The sequence below is a fragment of the Procambarus clarkii genome, chromosome 13, assembly GCF_040958095.1.
Source record: "Procambarus clarkii isolate CNS0578487 chromosome 13, FALCON_Pclarkii_2.0, whole genome shotgun sequence".
Classification (NCBI taxonomy): domain Eukaryota; kingdom Metazoa; phylum Arthropoda; class Malacostraca; order Decapoda; family Cambaridae; genus Procambarus; species Procambarus clarkii.
Genome location: NC_091162.1, coordinates 48775775 through 48788216, shown reverse-complemented (window position 1 = coordinate 48788216; position 12442 = coordinate 48775775). Strand labels below are relative to the sequence as shown.

At 47.0% G+C, this 12442-nt stretch overlaps 1 protein-coding gene across 1 annotated transcript in view; it reads left to right on the top strand.

The window, feature by feature from the left end:
• The first annotated feature begins 2476 nt into the window (after window positions 1-2476).
• LOC138364303 (leukocyte elastase inhibitor-like) overlaps window positions 2477-12442 on the top strand; it is a 37868-nt gene continuing 27902 nt past the window's right edge. Inside the window, exon 1 of the mRNA XM_069323897.1 lies at window positions 2477-3023. Within this exon, the coding sequence (XP_069179998.1) occupies window positions 3010-3023 (14 nt within the window). The 5' untranslated portion in view covers window positions 2477-3009. The remainder of the gene's footprint in view (window positions 3024-12442) is intronic.

The following is a 12442-nucleotide window of genomic DNA, read 5'->3' as shown; positions in this document are numbered from 1 at the left end:
CAATATTCTACCACAACAATATTCTACACCCACAATATTCTACCACGACCATATTCTACCACCACAATATTCTGCCACCACCATATTCTACCACCACAATATTCTACCACGACCATATTCTACCACCACCATATTCTGCCACCACCATATTCTACCACCACCATATTCTGCCACCACAATATTCTACCACCACCATATTCTGCCACCACCATATTCTACCACCACCATATTCTACCACCACCATATTCTACCACCACCATATTCTACCACCACAATATTCTACCACCACCATATTATTGGGAGCAGCGCCAAGTATTAAGTTGAACAGGAAATAGTGTTTAAAATAATCAGCGCTGCAGGCTGTGGAGGCCAGGCTGTGGAGGCCAGGCTGTGGAGGCCAGGCTGGGGAGGCCAGGCTGGGGAGGCCAGGCTGTGGAGGCCAGGCTGTGGAGGCCAGGCTGTGGAGGCCAGGCTGTGGAGGCCAGGCTGTGGAGGCCAGGCTGTTGAGGCTAGGCTGGGGACGCCAGGCTGTTGAGGCCAGGTTGGGGACGCCAGGCTGTTGAGGCTAGGCTGGGGACGCCAGGCTGTGGAGGCCAGGCTGGGTACGCCAGGCTGTGGAGGCCAGGCTGGGTACGCCAGGCTGTTGAGGCCAGGCTGGGGTGAACAGGCTGTTGAGGCCATTCTGGGGTGAACAGGCTGTTGAGGCCAGGCTGGGTACGCCAGGCTGTGGAGGCCAGGCTGGGGACGCCAGGCTGTTGAGGCCAGGCTGGGGTGAACAGGCTGTTGAGGCCAGGCTGAGGACGCCAGGCTGTGGAGGCCAGGCTGGGTACGCCAGGCTGTTGAGGCCAGGCTGGGGTGAAAAGGCTGTTGAGGCCAGGCTGGGGTGAACAGGCTGTTGAGGCCAGGCTGGGGTAAACAGGCTGTTGAGGCCAGGCTGGGGTGAACAGGCTGTTGAGGCCAGGCTGGGGTGAACAGGCTATTGAGGCCAGGCTGGGTACGCCAGGCTGTTGAGGCCAGTCTGGGGTGAACAGGCTGGGGAGGTCACATTAGGGAGGCAAGGCTGGGGAGGCCAGGCTGGGGTGAACAGGCTGGGGAGGTCACACTGTGGAGGCCAGGCTGTTGAGGCCAGGCTGTGGAGGCCAGGCTGTTGAGGCCAGGCTGGGGAGGACATGCTGGGGAGGTCACATTAGGGAGGCAAGGCTGGGGAGGCCAGGCTGGGGTGAACAGGCTGGGGAGGTCACACTGTGGAGGCCAGGCTGTGGAGGCCAGGCTGTGGAGGCCAGGCTGGGTTTTATTATGTCTGGGTTTTCTTCTAGTGCCCATTCTCCAATTTCGCTAGTTTTATTTATAATACCATCTATGTCAGTGTACATTGCCTTGAAGCTCACTTTCTTCTGTTCATTCTCATGTTCCCTTCTTGGTGAGTGTTCTGCTGATGGAGGAAGCTGTTCCATTGGTGTGAGGATTTGTGAGGTGGTTAACAGGGTCTCAGAGGATACTGGGTGAGGGATGGGGGGTCACGGGAATGTGGGATAGGGAGGTAATGGGGTAAGGAGGGAGGGGGGATATAGAGGATATGGAGTGAGGGGGAGGGGTGACAGGGAGGGTATGGGATGAAAGGGAAATGAGGACAGGGAAGGAAAGAGAAAGGGAGAGGGGTAACATGGTTGGAATGGGGTTAGGGGTGACAGGGTCAGTTCGGGGTGAGAGGTCTCACATCAGGGGTATTTGAGCTGGTTGTGGATTTTAAAACCCAAAAATGATCTCTGGTCATTGCACCAGACTGTTACTTGCATACAGGTGGACAACTTTCTCAATCACTCCCAGACAGAAATAAACAGCCAACCTCGGCAGCCACTCTCCCGCTACCGTCGGTTGACCAGCAATGGACACTTAGGTGCTTGTAATTTACCTAGGAGAGTACTCTGTATGCATCTTGATCTTGGGGAGGGGTTCAGCGTCACCTACTTAGCGGTGTGACTCCCAAACTGGCCTCGTTGTCTTGTGTACACACACCCTACTCGAGCTGCCATGACTCCCCACTCTCTCCTTGTTTGGAATGATCTCCTAAATAACCCTTTTGTGAATTAGTGTCTACTGTCACATATTTGCAGCCATGACCATCTTTCTTTCTCTCTCTTTCTGGGAAACCTCACCAGCACAAGGGCAAAAGCCACCTAACATTTATTATACAAAGAAAACGTACATAATTCATGACATATAAAATTGAACATCACCATACAACGGTCTAAGCTGCTACAACCCAGTAGCGCTCCAAATCATATCCTGGCTTCACCAGATCTCCATATCAAGTGGCTGCACAACTCTGGGCTTTCCACTTACTACTCCCTCACTGTTTGAGGCGGAAATCATGTCACAACATTACTGTATCCTCAACCCTAAAATTATATGAAACTCTAAGGATGAAATACCTGAAACATCTACATAAGTACCCCCCAGGCAAAAGAAGAAATCAGTCTCTCTCACTGCGTCTTACATGTCAATACGCACTCAAGCACTCCCTTATACAATCATGTGTCCACAATGAACCTCTGTTCTGCTCATAGAGGCACCTTAATTAATGCGTATATCTGGGTCCTCCAAAATTCAGGGAAATCAACTGCTTGAAATATTTGCTTGAAATCAACTCCTCACCATGGAGTTCTGCTCTACCTCAGAGTTCAGGATACACAAGGCAGTTCGAAGTGTAGGATGGCGGTCCGCGAATTAGTTCAGTATTCTCAGGATATTTATGTACCAGTGAGCCCAAAACATGGTTTTTGTTCATACGACGGGTACAGCAACGCATTGATAACGCATCATAGGGAATTCTTATAACGTTGGATAAGAAAAAAAAATTGAAAAAGAACGAGTTTGTGGCAAGACTGTGGCACCAGCCGGCTGAGAAGAGAAGAATTTGGACCACCACATGGAGATGAACTCTGGCCTACAGGGACGTCAACAATTAAGGCGGATATCGTTTCATAAATCACCTAGTTGTGCTTTAGGATGCTTACTTGCAGGTGAGTGACTCTCAAAGTCAGTCATACACGGTGTACATTGTTTTATTATATAATAATTAGCTTTGTACTTAAGTTAAAATACGAAAAAGTATCTCGAGAGTCTCAGCTTGGTACTAGTTTTTTCACACCTGTGTGTTACATTACACTGCCACCGACTAGCCCCCCCCCCTCACCATAACACGCTAATGTAAACACACACACACACACACACACACACACACACACACACACACACAAACCAGCCTACCGCCAACCTCACCCCTCGCCCCACAGACTGACCTTCCGTCCCTCACCCACCTGATTGTTCTCCTTCCTCTCTCCCCCGCTCTGTCTCTCCCTCGCTCTCCCTCTCTCCCTCTCCCTCACTCCCTTTCACACTCTCTCTCCCTTTCACTCCCTTTCACTCCCTCCACCCCTCCACCAGTTAACCCCACCCCCCACTGTGCCACCCCCTACAATAAACACACACACACACACCCAAGCAAATGTAATGTGATGAAGATAGGCGTAGGGAACAGGAGGCCAGATACTAGATATCATCTGGGAGATGAAATTCTTCATAAGTCAGAGAGAGAAAAAGACTTGGGGGTAGACATCACGCCAGACCTGTCCCCTGCAGACCATATCAAAGGGATAACATCAGCGGCATATGCCAGGCTGGTCAACATAAGAACGGCATCCATAAACTTGTGTAAGGAATCATTCAGAACTTTGTATACCACATATGTCAGACCAATCCTGGAGCATGCGGCTCCAGCATGGAGTCCATATCTAGTGAAGGATAAGACCAAACTGGAAAAGGTTCAAAGGTTTGCCACCAGACTAGTACCCGAGCTGAGAGGTATGAGCTACGAGGAGAGGCTACGGGAATTAAGCCTCACTTTGCTGGAAGACAGAAGGGTTAGGGGGGACATGATCACCACATTCAAGATTCTGAACGGAATTGATAGGGTAGATAATGACAGGCTATTTAACACAAGGGGCACACGCACTAAGGGGCACAGGTGGAAACTGAGTGCCCAAATGAGCCACAGAGATATTAGAAAGAACTTTTTTAGTGTCAGAGTGGTTGACAAATGGAATGCATTAGGAAGTGATGTGGTGGAGGCAGACTCCATACACAGTTTCAGGTGTAGATATGATAGAGCCCAATAGCCTGTACACCTGTTGATTGACGGGACCAAAGAGCTAGAGGTCAACCCCCGCAAGCACAATTAGGTGAGTACACACACACACACACACACACAGGTCAAGCGGGATGGTAAGACAAAAGAACGAAGCTGTTGGAGAGGGACTGGACGAGTCACACATGGAGATGATTGCTAAGGCATGGAAGGAAATCAGTGGGGAATTGAAGAACCAGAGGGAAACTATATGTAAGCTGCAGATAGAGCTAAGTGCAGCACAAGAGGAGATAAAAGGCCTAAAAACAGGCCCTCCACAGACTCTGGTCCAGGCAACCAGCCCCCAGGTACCAGATGTAGCAATGGCAGGGACCCCTACAATTGGTCCAACCTTTGCTGAAATGCTGAAGAGCCCAGATGCTATGTACACAGTCAAGGAAGTTGTAATGAAAGCAGTAACCTCACAGGAGGCAGCTAGATGCGCAAGCCAGCTAATGGAAAGGAAAAGAGCTGTAGTAGTAATAGGTGTGAAGGAACATGAGGGTTCCACAAGGGAGGAATGGGGGACTAAAGAAAAAGCTGCAGTGGCAGGGATATTAAAGGAGATAGGAATGGAAGGGGCTGAACAAGACATAGAACAGTTTTTCCGGATTGGCCAGTACAACAGACAAAAAGAGATTGATCAAGATAGTATTCAAGAGCGAGGTCCTCAAAGAGGATATCCGAGGTATGCAAGGAATTACAAAGAGGTATATGTTCAGAGGGATATGACTAGAGACGGGATAGTAAGGGCAGCAAATGAAAGGAAAAGGTGCAAGGAGAAGGAAGGGAGCCAGGGAACTTCAGCCTCCAACCCAGCAATCCCAGAGGGGAGTGGGGAACCCCAATCCAGCAACTCGGGAACCCCAGGGGGGAATGCAACACCCCAGCCCACCACCCAATAGGGCCACCCCTATCCCCCCAGTGTAACAAACTAGGCTGTTGTAAGAATTATTCCAGAAGGTTCCAGAAGTTTAGAGTAGGGACCTGACCTCAACAACACACATTCCTCTGGGAATTATCAGGTCTGAGTCACAAATGGCGGGCATCTTTGTTCATAGTTTTGTATAATGAACCATCCTATAGTATTCAGTAATTTAGAGAAATTAGCCTTTATTCATTTTGTATTAAAATTGTATTGTATAATAGTGCTGGGTACAATATCAAGAGTATTCTAATTATTGAGTTTAAGTCACCATCAGTGACGTCACGAATCAGATCTAACTTGTAAGGCGGAGTGACCGGCGGTCATAGGTCATCAGGGTTGACATGTCTACTATTTCTCAAAGTTCAATTAACCATTTCGGGGATCGGGAACAGCTCTGCCGTTAGATGTTTGTGTAATTTAATTTCAGTAAAATAATTCAACCAGTCTGGATCAATTCAGTACAAACAGAGGTTAATTGTTATAACTTAAACCTTGCTAAGTAACTGGGGTAAGCGATGCGGAAGGATACAATGCTCTAGTCTGGGCTAGACCAGACGAGGAAGAGATCAGTGTGGACTCCAGAGCAACTGGGAGAGGTCAACCATCTTACCTCTCCCCAAGACCAGCCCAACATCTTTAGCTGGTAAAACATAGAGGTATAGTTGCTATTGTTATGTATAGGAATAGTCTTCATTGCCATTCAGGTCAAGTAGGGAGTGTTAAAGTGACAGGGAGTGAACATATTTAGATTTTGTTTTAGTTTTTCTTTTAATAAATTAATTAGGTAATAAATTGCATTTTTATTATTTCCATGTGTTTTATGTGTACACTTGTCCTGGTCACGTGGTCCACACGAGGCAGAGTTGGATTGGGCGCCGATTCTAACATCGAATCATTCCCGTGTAATTAATTTTACACTCTTAAGTTTCCACGGTCATCGGTTATAGTGGGGATCAAGCCCCAAGGCTGATTAATTAGCGTGATCGATCCAGACCTCGATCATTGCTCGGTGTTGCTGGTCTGGTGGTGGCAGCGTAGAGACGACTCTAGGGTTTTGCTCAAAGCCTAGGTCACGTCATACTGGGTGTAGAATCCTAAGTCGGTCAATCGTCTTAGGACCACGTGGCGTGGAGTTGGCTTTGGTAAAAGTTTTGGAGTCCCTTGGTAGAGAATAAAAAGTAAGAATACGGGTAGAGGGAAAAGAAGGAAAGATAAGTAGAGAGAAACTCTACCCCGTGTTACAATGGTGCACAGCGGTGGTTTCAACAATTTTGTTTGAAATTGTTGAAAGGCTCACGCGTCTAGCCGTTCGAACACGTGCGCGGATGCTAAGGAGACAGCCGCGGGCCAGGATTAGCAGTGCGCCCCACAACAGTGCGTTTGAGTGGGGATTGGCGAATCTTGGGTCATGCGGGCTGATATGATTAAGGTTTAGTTAGTAAGATTAGGCTGTTAAAATAGATTTATTGAAAAGGAGACCGCTCCGAGTTGATTGGACTGGGTACCATACTCGACCCATTGCAATTAATTCAGAGGTGTTGGGAGCCGCCATACTCTCAACAGCAGTTCCGTGTGGGCTGTCTGGGCGGATATATCTGTGGGACGCCAGTAGATAGTCCGAGGGCGTTATTAGACGACCCAAAACGCTAGGAAAAACGGAAATCCGTGAAGGGCGTTGCGGCCTCCGAGGGACGGACTAGTAACCTACCTAGCAGCGATTCAACAACTAAGTGATCGCACACTTAGTGGAGGTTGAGTCGTCCCTAGTCATAATTGTTGCTGAAAGCTGCGTGTCGCTCTGTTGGAACCTAGATGGTCGAGGCCCCTAGGCTAGGTGTGGTACGGCGAGCCGGTAGGAGCAATTATAAGATTAAGTCGAGTGCATTTTTGAATTAAGTATACTTCAATTTATAAAGTAATTTCCGTTTATTTTCATTGTTCTAGAGATTAATTTTGTTTTCCCTTACATTCAATCCCCGGTTAAAATTTGTTTTTTTTTTCAAAGTGTTTAGCATTTTCTTGCATATTAGGCTAAGTGCGTACATTAAGCTTTGCTATTCCCTGTTGTATTAGTCTAAGTCAGAGGCGTTGTTACTAGAGTGTAGTTAATCCTCTGGACTTAGGGCTATTGGTCGGTCACTATAGTAAGTGAAGGAGTGTAAGGGATAGTAAGTTGCGTGTAAATGCTTAATAGAGTCCGTGGAATATTTCTAAGTATTTTGGGATAAGTTTTCGGCTAAGTCAATGTCGGAAAGTCGTTAACTGTAATTAATTTGTATTCGTGGGTCACGTGTATGATCTGGGTATCATTAGGATTCTCCAGTCGATGCGAGTGATAGTTTCTAGTTTTTTACCAGTAAGACGGTAGAATTGTGTTTTTAGACTTAGAATTCTGTTTTCAGTAGAAACGTAGGTGGAAAATTTTCTAAGTCTAGCTTGGGCTAGAATCTGACTTTTTGGCGAAAATTCGAATTTTCATGTTTTGTGTATATTCTAGGGTCAGTATTACTCTCTAGTGCACGCAAGGGACGTAATTCTGTCCGTAAGGCATTAAACAGTGATAATAACATTTTTGCCGAATTTAGTTATTTTTCGAGAAAATCGTGTTGTAATTTTGTCAGAGTCCATTTGAGGTGAAAATCTCGGATTTTGACGAAAATTCGAATTAGTGAGTGTTGAAACCGCCCGATGTGTCAGTATTGTTCTGCATACAACGTCAGTAGTAAATAATAACGTATTTATATCTGGGAACGAGAAACCCAAATTTTTGTGAATTAAAGGAGTTTTGTGATATTTGGGGTGATAGAAAAATTTTTCCCTCGGAGTCAGAAAAATTGGCAGAGTCCAGCAATTGAGTAAAAACGCAGTTTTTGATAAAAATTCAATTTTTGGTAAGCATATATAGGTCCTGGGTGTCTATATTAATCGCTAGAGCGGTTTATTAACGTAAAACTAGTTATTTTCCTTCAGAACAAAAATTTTGATTTTTCAGCGTTTAAGCGAAAAAGCGCGGGACTTAGTTTTTTCAGCGCAGCTGGTCCCGCTCCATCAGTCATCAGGGGCCACGCTGCTCACTTCAAGTGCGTTTAGTATTCAAGTACAGTAAATATTCTTTATTACTCGATCACGAGTGCTGCGCGTTAGTTGCGTTATCATTTAAATTGTTTTCTTTTTTTTAACGTAAAGGACTTAGGTTTCAGCAATAGAACTGCGGGATATTTCACGGTCAGACACGAGTGCGGGGCAGACACTCATTCATTGGATTCACTTCAGCGATTCTCTTGATAAATCGGTGTATTTCCTACTTTGGGAATTTAGTAGTTTTCTCTTAGAAAAGAGTTGTGATTTTTTTTATTTTTGTAAGGTTACGGTTGTAGTGAGTCCGGGTCGAGAGTGCACTAAAGGGTAGTTTAGAAGAGACGTGGCACACCAGGAATCACAGAAAATGTTTAACCCAGATAGTGACCAGTCAGTAGGGACCAGTGGGAGTGGAAGTGTAGAGGACAGCGCCTCTTCCGACACCACTGGGGATCGCTCAGGTGGCTCAACTGACGCCACAGGTGGGGTCAGTGGGACTGAAGCGACGAATTCACGGGTTCTGCATGGGACTGGGCAGTCGAGGGTATCTTTCCATCCCAGTAGCGATACTATTATTGACATGAGTGGGGAGTCTTGCGAGGAGTCGTCCCATGAGTGGGGAGAGCCGTCTTGGGTTCCCCCACAAATAACATCGACGCCATGCCAGCAGGGCAGACAGGGGGCCTCAGTTAGTATGGCAGGACGTCCCACTTCGCTCGGTAGAGAACAGCAACCCGTTCAACGGGAAAATGAACAACCACACCAACAGCAGGAACTACCCAACATAACACCAATTAGCGTGATCGATCCAGACCTCGATCATTGCTCGGTGTTGCTGGTCTGGTGGTGGCAGCGTAGAGGCGACTCTAGGGTTTTGCTCAAAGCCTAGGTCACGTCATACTGGGTGTAGAATCCTAAGTCGGTCAATCGTCTTAGGACCACGTGGCGTGGAGTTGGCTTTGGTAAAAGTTTTGGAGTCCCTTGGTAGAGAATAAAAAGTAAGAATACGGGTAGAGGGAAAAGAAGGAAAGATAAGTAGAGAGAAACCCTACCCCGTGTTACAACAGCACAAACCCTTCCTTGCCACTGCACAATGCCCATCAAAAAATCAAAATCCTCCCTCTCCCCTTACCCCAAGTATCCCCCTGCTTTCTCAGCCCCTGGTCTTCTTCCTGCCCTAAGGAGGCCCAGGCGAGACCTAAGCCCTCCATCCCCCACTCCACCTCCCCCCAAACCCCTGTCAACTACACCGCAGGAGGGCGTGCCCTCTCCCCAAGCAATCACTGCCCTCTCACCCCCCCCCCCCAGGACTTCTTCCTGCCCCAAGCAGGCCTGAGCAAGACCGAAGCCCTCCATCCCCCACTCCACCTCCCCCTAAACCCCCTGGCAACTACCTCACAGGAGGAGGAGCCTACCCAAGTAGCAATGACCATGGAAAAACTTCCTACACTTGTGGGGAGTGAGGGTGAAATTGGATATAAGAAAGTGAGCTTCAAGGTAATGTACTCAAACATTGATGGGACTAGCAATAAAGCAAGTGAACTGGCCGAAAGGGCGCAAGAAGAAAACCCTAATGTAATAGGACTCACATAAACAAAATTGTCAGGAGTCATAACAGATGCTGTGTTTCCAAAGGACTACTGTATAGTAAGGAAAGAGAGGGAGGGAAAAGGAGGTGGAGAAGTGGTCCTGCTGATAAGGAAGGACTGGGGTTTTGATGAGATGGAAATTCCGGACTGTGACGGGTTCAGAGATTACATAGCAGGAATTATAACAATGGGTGAACCTAAGATAATAGTGGCGGTCATTTACAACCCTCCCTTAAATGACAGAAGACCTAGATAGGAGTTTGATAGGAACAACATGGCAACCATTAAAATATTAGAGAGAGCAGCTTCAGTTGCTTGCAGGAATAGCTCAAGACTCTTAATCATGGGCGATTTCAACCATGGAAAGATAGACTGGGAGAATGGGGACTCACATGCTGGTGCAGATACGTGGAGAGCTAAACTCTTGGAAGTGGCAACAAGGAATTTTCTGAGCCAGCATGTTAAGGAACCCACAGGAGTGAGAGGCAATGATGAACCAGCTAGACTCGACTTGACATTCACCCTGAATGAGTCAGAAATAAGGAAAGTCAAAGTTGAATCCCCCATAGGAATGAGTGACCACAGTGTACTGACTTTTGAGTACTTGGTGGAGGTAGGGATAACCTATCCAAGGATGGGATCGGAGGGAAAAAGACTAAATTACCGAAGAGGAAAATATGACGAGATGAGGAACTTCCTCAGGGGAATACCATGGGAAACATAACTTAGAGATAAGAATGTGCAGGGGATGATGGATTTTGTCACCCAGAAGTGCCAGGAAGCTGCAGACAGGTTTATCCCTGTCCAAAAGGAGAAAAACGAAAAAAAAAAAAAAAAAAACCATGGTTCAACCAGGAATGAAAGGTAGCGAAGCAACTGAGTAACAGAAATTAGAGAAACTACAGAAATAACGGAACACCGGAGAGCAGGGAGAGATACCAGAGGGCCAGAAATGAGTACATCAGAGTGAGGAAGGAAGCAGAGAGACAGTTTGAAAATGACATAGCGAGTAAAGCCAAGACCCAACCAAAGCTGCTCCACAGCCACATCAGGAGGAAAACAGCAGTGAAGGAACAAGTGATGAAACTGAGAAAAGGGGAGAACAGATACACAGAGAATAACAAGGAGGTGTGTGAAGAATTCAAAAAGAGATTCCAGGAGGTCTTCGCAATAGAACAAGGAGAAGTCCCTGAATTAAATGAGGAGGAGGCAAACCAAGCAACCTTGGAGGAATTTGACCTCACCAGTGATGATGTCAAAAGGTGTCTGCTGGAGCTGGATGTGACAAAGGCTGTTGGACCTGACAGAATCTCACCACGGATACTAAAAAAAGGTGCAGAAGCACTAAGTGTGCCACTCTCTATGGTGTATAATAGGTCACTGGAAACAGGAGACTTGCCAGAAAGTTGGAAGACAACTAATGTAGTCCCAATATACAAGAAGGGTGACAGGCAAGTGGCACTGAACTACAGGCCAGTTTCCCTAACTTGTATACCATGCAAGGTGATGGAGAAGATCATGCGGAAAAGGCTCGTAGAGCATCTAGAGGGAAATAACTTTGTAACATACCACCAACATGAGTTCAGGGATAGTAAATCGTGCCTCACAGGTTTAATAGAATTTTATGACCAGGCAACAAAAATTAGGCAGGAAGGAGAAGGGTGGGCCAACGGCATTTTCCTGGACTGCCAGAAAGCCTTTGACACAGTACCCCATAAACGGCTGTTAAAAAAGTAGGAGCAACAGGCAGGAGTAAACGGGAAGGTGCTCCAGTGAATAAGGGAGTGCTTAAGCAAAAGGAAACAGCAAGTAACGGTGAGGGGGGGAGACATCAGAGTGGCGAGATGTCACCAGCGGAGTCCCACAGGGCTCAGTACTTGGACCCATCCTGTTTCTAATATATTAACGATCTTCCAGAGGGTATAGACTCGTTCCTCTCAGTGTTTGCTGATGATGCAAAAATTATGAGAGGAATCAAGACACATGAAGATAGACAGAGATTACTGGATGACCTGGACAAACTGGAGGAATGGTATAGAAAATGCCGGCTAAAGTTCAACTCAAGAAAGTGTAAAGTAATGAAATTAGGCAATGGGAGCAGGAGGCTGAACACAAGGTATCATCTGGGAGGTGAAATCCTGCAAGAGTCAAATAGAGAGAAAGATCTGGGGGTTGATATTACACCGAACCTGTCCCCAGAGGTCCACATCAAAGGAATATCAGCGGCATTTGCTAGACTGGCCAACATAAGAACTGCCTTTAGAAACTTGTGGAAGGAATCGTTCAGGACCCTGTATACCACTTATGTAAGACCAATCCTGGAATATGCAGCTCCAGCCTGGAGTCCATACCTAGGTAAACACAAGACAAAGTTAGAGAAGATTCAGCGGTATGCCACCAGGCTTATCCCGGAACTGAGAGGAATGAGCTACGAGGAAAGGCTAAAGGAGCTGAACCTCACATCCCTGGAAAACAGAAGAGTAAGGGGGAGCCGGTCGGCCGAGCGGACAGCACGCTGGACTTGTGATCCTGTGGTCCTGGGTTCGATCCCAGGCGCCGGCGAGAAACAATGGGCAGAGTTTCTTTCACCCTATGCCCCTGTTACCTAGCAGTAAAATAGGTACCTGGGTGTTAGTCAGCTGTCACGGGCTGCTTCCTGGG